Source organism: Hypanus sabinus, chromosome 20 (genome assembly GCF_030144855.1).
Source record: "Hypanus sabinus isolate sHypSab1 chromosome 20, sHypSab1.hap1, whole genome shotgun sequence".
NCBI classification, from domain to species: Eukaryota; Metazoa; Chordata; class Chondrichthyes; order Myliobatiformes; family Dasyatidae; genus Hypanus; species Hypanus sabinus.
In genome coordinates, this window is record NC_082725.1 from 1981089 (window position 1) to 1998963 (window position 17875).

General features: G+C 42.3%; 1 protein-coding gene across 3 annotated transcripts in view; it reads right to left on the minus strand.

Annotated features, from left to right (window-relative positions):
• The window catches only part of pex1 (peroxisomal biogenesis factor 1), a 99211-nt gene extending 81405 nt beyond the window's left edge, over positions 1 to 17806 (minus strand). Inside the window, exons 1-5 of one of the 3 annotated variants that reach the window (XM_059944936.1) lie at positions 17578 to 17806; positions 12730 to 12876; positions 10743 to 10826; positions 6721 to 6835; positions 460 to 1175 (exon numbers count right to left, since the gene is read on the minus strand). In XM_059944936.1, the coding sequence (XP_059800919.1) occupies positions 460 to 1175; positions 6721 to 6835; positions 10743 to 10826; positions 12730 to 12876; positions 17578 to 17682 (1167 nt within the window). In that variant the 5' untranslated portion in view covers positions 17683 to 17806. Of the gene's footprint in view, positions 1 to 459; positions 1176 to 6720; positions 6836 to 10435; positions 10578 to 10742; positions 10827 to 12729; positions 12877 to 17577 lie in introns of those variants that run through there. The other 2 variants (XM_059944937.1, XM_059944938.1) reach the window with 2 other exon arrangements.
• Positions 17807 to 17875: the final 69 nt, after the last annotated feature.

Here is a 17875-nt window from a genome sequence, read left to right on the forward strand (position 1 = left end):
AAGCGTAGGGGACGATGTCATAGGCAGTTTTTTTTATATAGAGTGGTGGGTGTGTGGAATGCTCTGCCATGGGGTGGTGGTAAAGGCAGATTATTAGAGATGTTTAAGAGTCTCTTAGATGGTCACATGAACGATAGAAAAAACATGGAGGATTATGTAGGAGGGAAGGATTAAATTGATCTTAGAGGAGGTTAAAAGATCATGGGGCACAGCTGTAATTCTATGTTCTCTAACTGGCACATTCCAATAAATGACACTTCAGAAGGATTAGTTGGAGTGATGGAGGGACAGCAACCACATTGACAACATTTGATTAAAAGGCAGCTGTCAAGTCCAGTACCTGACATTAATGGAGTTTTCACTGTTCAGTGCTTTGCTCTAATTAACTAACACCTTGTCAATAGTCCAGTTAAACAATGAAAATCAGTGAAAAATAAAGTTGCAATTCACAATACTAACCCAAACTTTTCCAGCGTGAAAATTTGCAGATTTAAATGCTGATTGTTCACATCCATGAGTAATTACTTTAACAATGCAGGCTTCATTTTCTTCCTTTTTGATCGTTCTGGCTTTGGAGTCGCTTCCATCACTAATTGCATTTTTCTTCACTTGTGCACCTTGCTTGGACAATTCTTTATGTTGTCTGGGTGACAAAAGCTTTGAGAGTTTTCCATAAGCAACCTGTACATCACAACTACTCAGAGTGAGTGCATCTCGATGATAAGGAAAGATATGAACTGTATCAGCCTGTCTTTGGTTCCATGGTAATGAGCGCTGTAGCTCTAAATCATAAGGAAATTCTTTACTTACTCTAAATATTGAATCTATTTCAATGGACTTCGAAAAGGTGCTTAAAAATTTATCTATGTCAATAGTTCTTGAAGGATGCTGTCCTGGAACTTCTAGATTTACGGAGAATATATTTTTTATCAAATGCCATATATTCGACATGGCGTTTTGAGGCATCATTGTATGTTCATACAATCCTTTGGAACCATGCTCAATGCCAGGCTTCTCTCCTACATCAGAGTGCATTTTGTTACTGCTCGAGTTGAACTCTCCACTCACGTTGTTGCTTTCACCAGAACTTTCTTCCACATGTCCCACTTTAGGTGAGACAATGAGTTTAGTGAAGGGTTCCAACCTTCCATATGCAGCAGCAGGTGTTAAAGAGCCTAGACCAAAAAGAAAGATCATGTGGAAGAATTGTATTTATGTAATGCAGCCTCAAACCTGATGACATGAACACCGATTTCTCCAACTTCCATTCCCCATTCAGAATCACTTTCACTCCTTCTCATCTCCTCATTTGGTCATCACCTCCCTCTGGTTCCCCTCCTCCCCCCTTAAACCCACGGTCCACTCTTCTGCCCTACCAGATTCCATCTTCTTCAGCCCGTTACCTCTCCCACTTATACCCCACAGCTTCTCACTTCATCCTAACACCCACACTTGGCTTCACTATCGCCTACAAGCTTGTACTACTTCCCTAACCCACCGTTTACTTTGGCTTCTGGTTGCCCAGTCCTGATGAAGGATGTTGGCCTGAAACTTTAACTCGTTATTCCTTTCCATAGATGCTGCCTGACTTGCTGAGGTAGACCATAAGACACAAGAGCAGAATTAGGCCTTAGGCCCATTGCATCTGCTCCAACATTCAATTAAGTCTGATCCTTTTTCTCCTCTCCTTAACCCCACTCACTGGCCTTCTCCCCGTAGCTTTTCATGCCTTGTCCAATCAAGAACCTATCACTCTCTGCCTGAAATTCACCCAACAACCTGGCCTCTACAGCTACCTCAGGTAACAAATTCCACAAAACCACCACCCTCTGCCTGAAGAAATTTCTCTGCATCTGTTTTAAATAGACGCCCCTCTATCCTGAGGCCGTGCCTTCTTCTCCAATACTCTCCCAACTTGGGAAACATCCTTTCCATATCTACTTTGTCTAGGCCTTTCAATGTTCAAAAGGTTTCAATGAAATCCTCCTCATTCTCCTACTGAATACTGAACCAGAGCCATGGAATGTTCCTTGTATGATAGCCCTCTCATTCCCAGAATCATCCTTGTGAACCTCTTCTGAACCCTCTCCAATGTCAGCTCATCTTTTCTTTGATAAGGAGCCCAAAACTGTTCATAATACTCAAGGTGAGGCCAATGCAGGACCTTATAAAAAGCGTCAGCGTCACATCCCTGATCTTGTATCCTAGACTTCTTGAAATGAATGCTAACACTGCATTTGCCTTCCTCACCACCAATTCTACCTGCAAGTTAACCTTTAGGGTGTTCAGCACAAGGACTCCCAAGTCCCATTACATCTCAGATTTTTAAATTTTCTCTCCGTTTAGAAAATAGTCCACACGTTTATTTAAGACCATAAGACATAGGAGCAGAATTAAGCCATTCAGCCCATCAAGTCTGCTCCACTATTCCATCATGGCTGATCCCAGATACCACTCAACCACATACATGTCTTCTTGCCGTATCCTTTGATACCCTGACCGATCAGGAAACAACCAAACTCCACCTTAAATATACCTATTTGGCATCCACTGCAGTCTGTGGCACAGCAGATCACCATGCTGTGGCTAAAAAAAATCCTCCTTAATTCTGTTCTAAAAGGTCACCCCTAAATTTTGAGGCTGTGCCCTCTAGTTCTGGATACCACAACCATAAGAAACGTCCTCTCCACATCCATCCTATCAACATTCGGTAGGTTTCAATGATATCGACACATATTCTTCTAAATTCCAGTAAGTACAGGCCCAAATCTTCATTCCTGGAATCATCCTCATGAACCTCCTCAGAACTCTCTCCAATGACAACACATCCTTTCTGTGATTTGAGGCCCAAAACTGTTGACAATACTCCAAGTGTGACCAGACTAGTGTCTTATAAAGCCTAAGCATTATCTCAGGCACACGAGTGAATCTGCAGATGCTGGAAATAAATCTGCAGATTTATTTTAAGCATTATCTCCTTGTTTTTATATTCTATTCCCCTTGAGATAAATGCCAACATTGCATTTGTCTTCTTTTTCACAGACTCAACCTGCAAATTAACCTTCTGGGAGTCTTGCACGAGAACTGCTAAATCCCTCAGCACCTCAGATGTGTGAATTTTCTCCCCGCTTAGATAAGAGTCTGCACTATTGTTCCTTTTACCAAAATGCATTATCAAACATTTCACAACACTGTATTCCATCCACCATTGTTTACCCATTCTTCCAATTTGTCCAAGTCTGAGTACAAACACATTGCTTGCTCAGCACTACCTACCCCTCCGCTTATTCACATATCATCTGCAAACGTTGCCACAAAGCCATCAATTCCACTATCTAAATCACTGACAAACAATGTGAAAAGTAGTCCCAATACTGACCCCTGAGGAACACCACTAGTCATCGGCAGCCAACCTGAAAAGGCCCTCTTTATTCCCACTCACTGCTTCCTTCCTGTCAGCCATTCTGCTATCCGTACCAGTACATTTCCTGTAATGCCACTGGATTTTATCTTGTTCAGTAGCCTTATGTGGCACCCTATCAAATGCCTTCTGAAAATCTAAGTAAATGACATCCACTGCCTCTCCTTTGTCCACCCTGCTTGTTACTTCGTCAAAGAACTCTAACAGATTTGTCAGACAATATTTCCCTTGACAGAAACCATGCTGACTTTGATTATCATTAGTCTCCAATTACCCCTAAACCTCATCCCTAGTAATAGACTCCAGCAATTTCCCAACCACTGAGGTTAGGCTAACTGGCCTCTAATTTCCTTTCTTTTGCCATCCTCCCTTCTTAAAGAGTGGAGTGACATTTGCAATCTTCCAGTCCTCTGGGGCCACGCCAGAATCAAGTGATTCTTGAAAGATCATGACCAATGCATCCATTATCTCTTCAGCAACCTCTCTCAGGACTCTGGGATGCAGTCCATCTGGTCCAAGTGAATAATCCACCTTAAGACCTTTATGTTTACCTAGCACTTTTTCCTTAGTAATAGCAATAGCACTCACTCCTACTCCCTGACACTCACAAACCTCTGATACACTGCTAGTGTCTTTCACAGTGAAGACTGATGTTAAGTACTCATCAAGTTCATCTAACATTTCTTTGTCCCCCATCACTACCTCACCAGTATCATTTCCCAGTTGTCCAACATCAACCCTCACCACCTTTTTACTCTTTATGTAACTGAAGAAACTTTTGGTATCCTGCTTTATACTATTGGCTAGTCTGCCCTCATATTTAATCTTTTTCCCCCCTTATAGCTTTTTTGGTTGCCTTTTGTTAGATTTTAAAATCTTCCAAATCATCCAACTTCCCACTCACTTTTGCTACCTTACATACTTCGTCTTTTATGCAAACCTTAACTTCTCTACCAAAGTGCATGACCATGCATTTTCCAACATTATATTTCATTTCCTGCCGAAGGGTCTTGGCCTAAATTGTCAACTGTACTTTTTTCCATAGATGAGTTCCTCCAGCATTGTGTGTGTTTCTTGGATTTCCAGTTTTATTCTCATTTGTGATTGCATTTCATTTGCCACTTCCTTGTCCATTCTCGTCACCTGCCTGTCCTTCTGTAGCCTACCCTTTCCTCACACTACCTGCCCCTCCACTAATGTTTGTATCATCTGCAAACTTGGCAACAAAGCCATCTATTCCATCATCTAAAGCATTGATATACAGCATAGAAAGCTGTCCCATAACCTAACTCTATGGAACACCACTGGTCACTGGCAGCCAACCAGAAAATATTTTTTTTTTATTCCCACTTGTTGCCTCCTATTAATCAGCCAATGCTCTAACCATGCCAATAACTTTCCCGCAATATCATGGGCTTTTAACCTGGTAAGCAGACTCATATGTGGCACTTTGTCAAGGGCCTTCTGAAAGTCCAATTACACAACATTTACTATATCCCCTTTACCTATCCTACTTGGAATCTCTTCAAAGAATTTCAACAGGTTCACCAGCCAAGGTTTTCCCTTAAGACAATCATGCTGACTTTGTCCCATCTTGTCCTGTATCACCAAGTACTCCCATCACCTCATCCTTAACAATTGACTCCCAACATTTTCCCAACCACTGAGGCTAGGCTAACTGGCCTATAATTTTCCAGTCTTCTGGCACCATGTCAGAGTCCAATAATTTTTGAAAGATCATTACTAATGCCTCCACAATCACTACCGCTACCTCTTTCAGAACCCTAGGGTGCAGTTCATCTGGTCCGAGTAACTTACATACCCTTAGGTCTTCCAGCTTTGTGAGCACCTTCTCCCTTGTAATGGTAACTGCACTCACTTTCTTCCCTCCTACCATTCAACATCTGGCATACTGCTAGTTCTTCCAGCATTTTGTGTCTGCTGTTCTAGACTTACAGTATCTGCAGAACCTCTTGCGCTTATGTAATGTTTTGTTAGAGGCCTCAGGATACCGAAAGCTCTTTATAGTCAATGAAGGACTGCTGCAATTGAATTATGTTATCAGCTCCATACATAACAATGAAATAATGCCCTGATCCTCAAAGAGGACTACAACTTTGTTGTGGTTTGGAGGCTTGTGCACCTTAATGACCTGAAGAGCTATGCTGACTAGAGTAAGGGCTTTACGATTTGGCTCTTGGTAGGGTCACCCATGCCAGCCTGGTCAAAAGATGGAGACTAGACTAAGAGTAGTCTACTGGTCCTATATGTTCAGGGGTACAGTCAGGGATAACAACCCTGACTGGTTAAACAAACTTGTTATGGAAAAAGCAATAAAGAATCCTTCTACATCTGACTTAGAGCTTTTGACTGTGAGGTCACAATGAAGCCAAATCAAAATGGTATGTGATTTACTAGAGAACCTGCAGCTGATTGGCTCTCCAGGTATTTGCTTCCCTTAATTTATTGAGATACTGCACAGTGCATTGGAGAGTATTGAGTGCATTGGAGCTGTAGTCAACTAGGTGACCTGCCCTAGAATGGACACCTTTGGGCCCCACCAGTCACTCAGCTCTCACCTATGGCTCCAAGTAGCTGTTTGAATGAGACAGCAGCTACACTCCAGTACACTGCTTTGACAGGTGGCCTAAACCAGATGAGGGCAGCCAGCAGCCACATACCCTGATGAGATAAGGACGTGCCTGTCCCAGTCAGCTCTGGTGGCCTGGACAGTGAGATCCAACTCACTGTAAGGCAGTGCAACAATGCTCCATGGAGAGCAAAGGGCATGACAAGGCACAGAAGATATCATGGTCATCCACTGCAGCCAAGGAAGACCCCAGTTTGTGACGCTTGCTTGTACCACTGACCCATACTTCTTTGGTCAAGTGTGGACCTGCCCCAGTATCATGGCTTTTTCACTTTAAAAACTCTCCCAGACAGGCTTCCTATCATCTTCAGACATGATGGACAACCACCACTCAACTGGCATTTGGGAAATATTCCATCACTCTCCTAACTTATAATGTGGTTGTGGAAAGGTGGTCAAAATGCAATTCACTAAATAGGAATTACATCTACTTACCCTTTAAGCAATTCATCCACTTCAGATACACTCCCAGAATTTTGTTACGGACTTACACCCAGAAAAAAGTACTGTTCCTAGAAACCTAGCACTTACTACAAGTGCAATGGTAGACTTTTTTAAAATAATCCTATTAATGTTACAGCTACATACTGCACAAATAAAATGCGTGAATATAAATAATGAAAAGCATGATTCACTGACTTTAACTTACCAATTTTAATAAAGATTACAGTATGTTTCTCTATCCACAATGGAAAGACCCCTCCTGGAAAGACAATACGGATCTGGTCCATGATGTGGTTTTCCAGTGATTGGCTATGGAGCTCCTGAAAAAAGTCCATCACCAAATTGGTGCTGTTTAATATTTAGCTCCAACTCAACAGGAATTTAAAAACACAGCCAACAATTCCACTATGTTATTATGAATAATAGTTTAAAGGTCACTACTTAATGAACTAGAAACAGACCAGAATTCAGATTCAGAATTAATCACATGTACTTCATAACACACAGTGAAATCTGCCATTTTTGTTAACAACCAACACAGTTTATGGCTGCACTGGAGGCAGCCCACAAGTGTCAATACTCATTCCAGAGCCAACAAAGTGTGCCCACACTGCTCAGCAGAACAACACAAGCAGCAACAACATGAACACAAGCCCCTTTCCTCCCTCCCTCTCTCCCACTTACCCACACACAGACAGTTCTTCAACCCCAGAAAAGAACACCTCTGGGCCTCCAGCAGACTTGCAGATATTTCGGCTTCTAACTTCCCCAGAGAGCTCAGACACACCTCCAGGCCTCAGGCCTTGGCTTCTGAGCAAACTTCAGACTTTGACTTTTGTTATCAACCACAAGACTTGCCGATGACAGGACTTCCTGGTCTCAAAATTCCAAACTCACTGACTTGCGTACCCGACCCTCATACCTCCTACCAATCCCGAGGCCTTCGAACTTGGCTGCTCCCAGACCCAGCTATGTTGGATCTGAAACTGCTACACCATCAGGAACAGTGAGAAGAAACCGGACAAACGCAGGCCAACAGCATTGAACATCTGTTCGTTTTCTACTCTTGTCCTTAAAGCCTGACACTTTAATCAGCACGGAGTAACTGAGCTGACCAAGGGTTTGTGCTCCACCACTAGGAATCAATGCAGTGTAACCCACTGGCAACGTCCGTAGCTGAAGTCTGCACTCATCCAAGCTAAATCCCCCAGGAGATCACAGAATCCCTGATCATTTAGTCAGTTCAAAAATACATCTTTAAAAGGGAAATTACAAGCTCCAATCAATTGCCTTCAGAAGAAGAATATTTAGAAGAGGAGTATCTGGTAGTTTTCCGAGCTGCATGCAGGATGTCACCATTGGTCGCCGTCACCATCTCGACAGATCTACTCACACTTCAGGGTCAGACACAGAATGCAACTCTCTCCACACCATCTCATCACACATTTCTAGGGTCAGGTAATGAAAATCTCTCTACGCTGTCCAATAACACTTCCCCAGGGTCATAACCAGATTGAAGCTTCCTTCGCACTGTCCGATCATACAGTCCCGGGATCAGACACAGAGTGAAGCTCCCTCTATGCCATCCCATCACACACCACCAGGGCCAGATACAGAATGAAGCACCTTCCACACAGTATCAGCACACTCTCCCAGGATCAGACACAGAGTGAAATTCCCTCCACACTGTCCCATCACACACTCCTGGGGTTGGACACAGAATGAAGCTCCCTCCACACCAGCCCATCACATACTCCCAGGGATAAACAGAGTGAACCTCTTTGGAAAGGATGTTTCCCATGGTGGGAGAGTCTAGGACAAAAGGACACAGCTTCAGAATGGAGGGGCGTCCATTTGAAAGAGATGCTGAGAAATTTCTATAGCCAGAAGGTAGTGAATTTGTGGAATTTATTACATGAGACAACTGTGAAGGCCAGGTCATTGGGTGCATTTAAGGCAAAGAGTGATAGGTTCTTGATTGGACATGGCATCAAAAGTTAAGAGGAGAAGGCCAGGAAGTGGGACTGAGGAAGGAAAAGAGGATCAACCTTGATTGAGTGGTGGAGCAGACTCAATGGGCCAGTGGTCTAATTCTGCTCCTATGTATTATGATCTCTACACTGTCCCATCACACACTCCAGGGGTCAGACACAGAGTGGAGCTCCCTCCACACCATCCCATCATACACCCCCAGGGTTAAACAGTGTGGTTCCCTCTAGTGTCCCAACACACACTCCTGGTGTCAGACACAGAGTGAAGAGTTCTTTATTATTAGTTATTCTAGCATTAAATATCTACAACGATTACAATATTGTTGTTAGAATGTCACTACGACATAATGCTGGACCTCAGAAATATTACACTGTAAGCACTTAAACTAGACATTGTAAATACAATGGATTCTGGTTAATTGGAACACATCGGGAACAGTACATTTTGGCAATTAGCAGTTGCCTCAATTAGCTGAGGTGTAATGGAAATAGTTAAAAAGGTATAAAAAAGACAAACTGAGTAACAAATTATTTAAGTGCAATACAGAACAAATCAGAACACTGCTGATGTTAGTGTTCCCAATAGTTATCGAAGGAATTCATCCAGCGTTCTTTTGATTGACCGTATATGAAAAAAATTAGTGCAGACACCTAGTGTAGATAATGGATTGCCTTTGTACAATGCTATTGGCAACTGCATCCTCCAAATCTTCATTTACATTGTAATCCTTCAAGATATTGTCAATATCTTCAAATTCTTCCTAGTTCCTAACTCAATGTAGTGAAATCATTTCATTTTCACTCCCAGCTATATCTGCTATCTCCAAGTCTGAATGCATGAAACTGCAGTGAGCAAAACAGTTCTGAATTGTCTTACTGCTTATTTCTCACCAACTATCGGTGACAAAATCACTGCTTTTTGAAAACACAACACACATGCAACACGCTGTAAAGTTTCACAGCTAATGTAATGGCCTCTCTGTGCTGTTTCGCTCCTAAGGTAATGGTTTCTCTGTAGCAGCAATGTTTGGGTTATGACTAGAGGTAACTGGGCTTTGGAATGTATGCTATCCAATGACAGGCATGTTGTTCTTTCTTGTGGGTCTGGGAGCAGGGATTCTGTGGGCTTTTGTCAGCAAGGGATGAAGAGAAGATGCAAGTGGAACGAATTGGTAGACCAGCAGACGGAGTAGACTTGGAGCGAGGGTCCAATGGTAAGCAATGCTCAGAGGAGGTCGATGGGGAATGAATGGATAAATCTGTGAGCTCCAAGGTGCACGTTAGACTGTTTCATTAAAATGGGCCCTCTTTCTTTTTATTTTCTTTACTAACCCTATAGTCAGTTTAAGATTTATAAAGTTCAATTGTTTAATTGCAAATGGTGTACCATCTGATATTTTGCGGTTTGGATTTGTAACCGGGCAACACATCACGCAGCATCCACACGAACGAGATTCATCAGTTTGGCTGGGCCAAAGGCTGTCTTCCCCGAGACAAACGCATGCTGGCCGAAACTGAGGGCTACACACATAAATAATGCCATTTCAAAATTTGACTCTAAGCACGGTGTTGCAAATAACGGCCACGCAAATACATGAGACGTACACTAGTTAGAACCAACTTGGCAACAGTCTCCTATCCCAATTAAGCAGCATAGTGTCCTAAATAAATGGAGGCAATCACAGCAATGTTCTCAATTAGTTTTTGTTCTTTAAGAGTCGTCCCAAGTTAGCAGCTGCTCCGATTAACCAATGGACCAATTAACTGGAATCCACTGTATAACATGCCATCTTTCCAGCAGTGTGACCTGTTGTGCTTGAATACCAAATCATGATGATGGACCAACCCCTCAATCATCAGGCTCTTGAACCAGAGGGTATAACTTCACTCAGCTCAATACTGATCTGATTCCACAACCTTAGGACTCACTTTTAAGGACTCGTTATCGATATTTATTGCTCTGTATTTTATTTTCATTTTGTCCTTATACAGTTTGCTGTCATTCGTCCATCCCTGTCGAGTGAGATTTCTCACTGACTGTATTGTATTTCTTTCTATTTTCTCAGAATACCTGCAAGAAAATGAATCTTAGGGTTGCATATGATGACATTATGTACTTAAATAATAAATTTGCTTTGAACACTATGGTATCTGTTGAATAAATCACATTAATTATTTATACCTTTACAACAGAATATTCTAGTTGTAAGCAGATGTTAAGTAAATAACACCTTACCAATATGTCCCAGTCATCATGTGACAGGGGTTCAACCACTGCTTGCTGACAGGAAGACACTTGTGCACAGGCCCCGAGAAATACCTGGATCACAGAAGGCAAACATAAACAACTGCTGTTATCCAAACAAAAGTGCTTTTGTTTTAACAACATTCTTTGTATAGAGAATAAATGATTTAACAGAGATTGAGGAAACAGGAATTATAGTAAATCAAAGGCATTTTGGAAGTAAGATCCATAATAATATTTATAGAGCACGTTTCATACAAAGTTCAAAGTGCTCTTCAATGGGATAAAGTCCAAATATAATGGAGGTACTTTTTGACTGAGGTGAGATTTGGTGTGGAAGATTGGTGAAGTTGGAAACAAGGACATGAATGTGTGCAGAAACCAAAGGCTAGGATTTAAACTCTTCATGGGCAGTGCAGGCAAGTGGAAAGATTATTGTTTATGTAGTTTTTAAATAATTCTATTGTATTTCTTTACTTTCCCCATAAGTGCCGCAAGAAAGTGAGTTAGGGTAAACTTTAAGGTAACCTACTCTTGGTGGACACTTTATTAGGTACACCTGCTCATTTATGCAAACATCTAATCAGCCAATCATGTAGCAGAGACTCAACGGTCAAGAGGATCAGTTGTTTTCTCAGACCAAACATCAGAAAGGGGAAGAAATGTGATCCAAGCCTACTTTGACCATGGAATGGTTGGTCGTGCCAGTCAGAGTGGTTTGAGTATCTCAGAAACTGCTGATCTCCTCAGATTTTCACACAACAGTCTCTACAGTTTATGGAGAATTGTCCAAAAAAACAAAAAAAATCTAGTGAGCATAAGTTCTGTGGGCAAAAATCACCTTGTTAATGAGAGGTCAGAAGGGAATGGCCAGACTGGTTCAAGCTGACATGAAGGTAAAAGTAACTCAAATAACCATGTGTTACAACAGTGGTGTGCAGAAAAGCATCTCTAAATGCACATTGAACTTTGAAGTGGATGGGCAACAGCAACAGAAGACCACAGACACACACTCAGTGGCAACTTCATTAGATTCAGGAGATACGCAAGAAGTGGCCAGAGTGTATACATATGGTAATACTAAATTTACTTTGAACTTTGACCTCAGGCAGCTGATCAAACTGGCTGGTTTTGCTCCATAAAATATTACCATTTATTTCTTGTATTGCATTTAAGATCTAAATGTAATGACAAATGGCGAAGAAAATTAGTTTAAAATCATTTCTAGTTTTAATTACCTTGAAATATTAGAGATAAAATTGCCATAAGAAGGGGGTCAAGCAACTACACTGAAGCTTGTGTTCTCTCAGACCTGAGCTCACAGGAGTTTAAGTATTCCAAGCTCTGACAGAGGGAACACAAAAATGAGTAAGCAAGCTAATCATGTCATGCACTGAATGTTCTTTCTAGAATGTCAGAGAATGCATATGTTGGAAAACAGATTTTCTTCAGAAAAGATAAAATGCATCAATAATAACAATAGCTTATTTATAGAGTACTTACATATAGATGATGTAGTGCTTTACAATGGGACAAAGTGCAAACATGAAAGCAAAATAATTAAAATAAACATTAAAGAAAAAAGAAGTTAATTAAAATCCAGGTTAAATAAATAGTGAGCTGGTGCTTAGAAGTTTCAACTGAGTCTGCATCCCTTGTAGTTTTAGGTTTTGAATTCCACAGTTTAGGAGCAACGTATTAACAAAAGCCAACCTGCCAATTATCTTTGGGGGAGATTGCTTAAATTTAAGAGGTCGGCTGAAGATAACCTGAGAGCTCACAGAGGATTATAAAACCAAAGTGACTCTGTGACGAAGTTGAACAAGATGAACTGTTCATGTAATATGAAGTTGACCATCTACACTAGGGATTTCCCCAACTTCTTATGCCAGAAATCAATACACCAATCAGATCTCACTTTAATGGACCTTAATTGAGTTTTGACATTTTTTAAATGAAAGGTCATTGATTTACAGACCTGTTCTCCATCTTTGATGCCAAGTTTTTGTCCAAGATGTCTACTGATCTCTACAATGTTCTCTTCTTCGAATCCAGTAGATCTGCGTCCCACCCAGCTGAGGAATGCTCTCTGCTTAAGATCCCAGAACAGTTCAATTGCTTGGCACTAAACATTGTAGAAAAAGAGGAACAATAAATACAGGCACTGCAGGGACAAACAAAAGAGGCTAACAGACTAATCACTACAAAAATCTACAGATATCCAGCACCAGGATTTCACCAGGTGTGCCTTGGAATAAATATGTTAAAATATAAATCATGTCATTTAATCGGGATTTCTAAAATAAACAAATAATTCGTAGTTCGTGTTCAGCTCCTCAAGTAAAATAAAGTAGCAGTGACCAAAGATCAAGCCCCTTTCCCACCCTCTCACCCACTAACTCAAACACACATACACAGATAGGCCTCCAGTCCCAGGGCAGGCTACCCACGGGTCTAATCGGGAACTACGGCAAGGTCAGGAGAAGGGAGGGGGAATGGAGAAGGGAGGAGAAGAGAGTCACATAAAACACTAACTACTGGAAGTAACAGAAGGCAGCATCCACAAAGAAATTCCTCCTCACCTCTGCTCTTTAGGGTACAGGAGAATGAGGGGAGATTTGATAGAGACATAGTACACAAAATTATGAGGGGCATAAACAGGATACATGCAAGCAGGCTTTTTCCACTGGGGTTGGTCAAGACTGGAGCTAGAGGTAATGGGTGAAAATTGGAAGGTAAAATGAGGGGGAACTGCTTCACTCAGAGAGTGTGGAATGAACTGCCAGCACAAATGGTGAATATGTGTTTGATTTCAACCTTTGAGAGAAATTTGGAGAGTTAAGGTCCAGGTGCAGGTCAATGGGACTAGGCAGATTAATAACTTGGCATGGACTAGATAGGCCAAAGGGACTGTTTCTGTGCTGTAGTATTGGGTAACAGTATGGAGATACGCCTTTACCAAAGAAAGTAGAGAATGCTCCTTCCCTCTGCTAGCCCACAGGTCACCCTTGGGCAAGGTGTAGTACTTGCTTAGCCCCCTGATCAGGGTCACGTGAAGCCACAGAAATAAGTGGTGGATGGTCATATGAGCAGCTGGTGTATATCACAAGTCCTGGTTATGTGTCACTGGCAGACAATCTCTGAAGAATATCGATAATGTCTGTGGTCACCCATCTTATAAAGCCACATATGTACAAAAAAATTGCCAAGAACAATCATGGTCATGGACAGACCAGGATCGCCCAATTCGTACAACATGACATGTCATGATGAGTGTTCTATGCAGAGGTAAGGCTGAAGGACAGGTTCCAAAGAAAGTTAATCAAACTGAATGTTATGTTTTGTCCTGCTATCTGAAGTTTTTTTGATAACGGATATTCACTTGCCTCTCTGAAGGAAATAGTTTCTGGCAGAGAAAAACAATAATTCTTCAGCATAGCTGCCTTAACATAAAAAAATTGGTCAAGATATTTAAAAACTTCCAGACCAAGCTGTCATATTAGAAACTATCAAAAGTTACAAAAGTTATCCCAGCCAACCTTCTAGCAATGATTCTGGGATCCCCCTGCACAACTCTTCTGATATCTTTTCCAAAGTTATCTTTCCGGACTTTTTTTTTCCACAATCCATTAACAATCTCTATCCCCACCTCATGGGCAATTTTGATAGTGTAGTTACTACAATAAATTTGTTTTCCCTGCTAGTTATCTGTCTACTAGTTTTTTTTATTTTACTTACTCATTATACTTTAAACTACTTTCCATCCATTTTTGTTTAACCAACAAAATAAGTTATGATCTGACACTGCCAATTTGAAAACAAGTTATCAAAACAAAATGTCATAGTTCTTGTTTGTATTTTAAAAATACCATTGAAGTCTAATTCAATAGATTTTTTTACTTATACATAGAAACATAGAAAGCCTACAGCACAATACAGGCCCTTCGGCCCACAAAGTTGTGCCGAACATGTCCCTATCTTAGAAATTACTAGGCTTACCTGTAGCCCTCTATTTTACTAAGCTCCATGTACCTATCTAAAAGCCTCTTAAAAGACCCTCCACCACTGCTGCTGGCAGCCCATTCCACGCACTCACCACTCTCTGAGTAAAAAACTTACCCCTGACATCTCCTCTGTATCTACTCCCCAGCATCTTAAACCTGTGTCTGCTTGTGGCAACCATTTCAGCCCTGGGAAAAAGCCTCTGACTATCCACATGATCAATGCATCTCATCATCTTATAAACCTCTATCAGGTCACCTCTCATCCTCCTTTGCTCCAAGGAGAAAAGGCCAAGTTCACTCAACCTATTCTCATAAGGCATGCTCCCCAATCCAGGCAACGTCCTTGTAAATCTCCTCTGCACCCTTTCTATGGCTTCCACATCCTTCCTGTAGTGAGGCGACTAAAACTGAGAACAGTACTCCAAGTGGGGTCTGACCAGGGTCCTATATAGCTGCAACATTACCTCTCAGCTCCTAAATTCAATTCCATGATTGATGAAGGCCAATACACTGTACGCCTTCTTAACCACAGAGTCAACCTGCGCAGCTGCTTTGAGCATCCTATGGACACAGACCCCAAGATCCCTCTGATCCCCCACACTGCCAAGAGTCTTACCATTAATACTACATTCTGCCATCATATTTTGCCTACCACTTATCTGGGTTGAACTCCAACTGCCACTTCCCAGCCCACTTTTGCATCTTATCAATGTCCCGCTGTAACCTCTGACAGCCCTCCACACTATCCACACCTCCAACCTTTGTGTCATCAGCAAGTTTACTAACCCATCCCTCCACTTCTTCATCCAGGTCATTTATAAAAATCACGAAGAGTAGGGATCCCAGAACAGATCCGAAGTACTCTACTGGTGACTGAACTCCATGCAGAATATGACTCGTCTACAACCACTCTTTGCCTTCTGTGCGCATGCCCGTTCTGGATCCACAAAGCAATGTCCCCTTGGATCTCATGCCTCCTTACTTTCTCAATGGGGTAAATCTCCTCTACACCCTTTCTATGGCTTCCACATCCTTCCTGTAGTGAGCCGACCAGAACTGAGAACAGTATGCATGGGGTACCTTATCAAATGCATTGCTGAAATCCATATACACTACAGCTACTGCTCTTCCTTCATCGATGTGTTTAGTCACATCCTCAAAAAACTCAATCAGGCTCATAAGGCACGACTTGCCCTTGACAAAGCCATGCTGATTACTCCTAATCATATTATACCTCTTCAAATGTTCATAAATTCTGCCTCTCAGGAACCTCTCTATCAACTTACCAACCACTGAGGTAAGACTCACTGGTCTATAATTTCCTGGGCTATCTCTACTCCCTTTCTTGAATAATGGAACAACATCCACAACCCTCCATTCCTCTGGAAACTCTCAAGATAATGACATTACTAGCAAACCAACATTTACTGTTCGTCTATCATTCAATACCATACAGCCCTCATTGCTGGGGGGAAAGCTCCATTCAATGCAGGTTAGCACTTCCATCGTATCCTGGATAATGGACTACCTGACTGGCAGACCACAGTTTGTGCGGCTTCAGAGCTTGTGTCAGATATGGCTATAAGTAGCACTGGGACCCCACAGGGAACTGTACTGGCTCCCTTCCTGTTTACCCTGTATACTTCAGACTTCAGATACAACACTGAATCATGTCATCTGCAGAAATTCTCTAATGACTCAAATAGTTGGGATTATAAAGGGAGAATAGGAGGATGAATACAAAGCACTGGTGGAGGACTTAAGTTAAATGGTGCAAGCTGAATCATCTGCAGCTCAACAGTTGTTAAACAAAGGACATGGTGATGGACTTTAGGAAGACTAAGCCTGCACTGCTCCCTGTTACTGTTATTGATGGAGAGGACGTGGATGTGGTGAGGACCTACAAGTACCTGGACATGCACCTGGTTGACAGACTTGAATGGAGCACCAACACAGGCTGTGTACAAAAAGGGCCAGAATCCCCTCTACTACCCGAGGAGACTGGGGTCCTTTGGAGTATGTAGGCCTCTCCTTCACATGTTATACCAGTCTGTTGTCACCAGTACAATCTTCTATTTGGTGGTGTGCTGGGGCAAGAGCATCTCACCCTTTGCATGCCACGGTGGCTAAACAAAGGAACACTTTTAGTAGTAGACTGAAACAACTGTGCTACTCCAAAGAGCATTATATGAGGTCATTCTTGCCCTTAGCATTAGGCTCTATAATTAGTCACCCTACAGCCAGGGAAGTCATTTTTGCTTCTTTTCTAACATCTGTGCACTTGTAATGCTGCTGTGACAGTTTAATTTCCTTTGGATCAATAAAGTATCTATCTATCTATTGCCCTGAATGGAGGCAACAGCTAAAACTCAGACACAGCCACACTGGCCTTCTTAGACCAGCCCCGGTAAGGATGGCAGACTTACTTCTGTAAGTGACATTTTACAACAATCGATTGATTTTTTTTTTAGTTTTTAACTCCAGATTTGTTTAATCACTAATTTAAATTCAACAGCAGCCACCCTAGATGCTAAATGGTTTTTGTGAATTAATGGCGAAGTTGACCAGGCTGTATCTTTATCCCTTAGAACATAAGAGACATCACAGAAGCTTATAACGTAACGAGGGGATAAACTGGAACGAGCAACGAGAATGCTGCGGTCGGCTTGAACCAGTTGGGCCGAAGGGTTACGGTATTACTCTGAGTAAAGAGACCAGCTGCTGGAGTTGTTGCGACAGGTCCCACCCAGCCTGATATCAGAGGCCATGCAGTCACCGACCTCCCCGATGCCACTCCCCGCTCCCCCTCTCCCTGGCCATACCTCTTGCAAACGCAGCTGGCCCACCGGGCGGGAGGCTAGGTGTAGGAAGCAGTCCCTGGCGTTGCTAAGTCTAACCTGCAGGCACACGGTACCGGCACGGAGCATCGCCGCCGCCCCGAGGCCCCCCGGCTCGCTGAAGCCGGTCCGCTGACCACCAGAGGCGGATCTCCACGCCGACTTTCACTCGCTGCTCCCGACCCTCACTCCGGGGTGATTGACATACATCCCGCCCTATCGCTGTGCCGAAGCTTCTCATCTAAGCCAATGGCAGCGAGGGAAGGTAGGGCTAGTCTTTAAG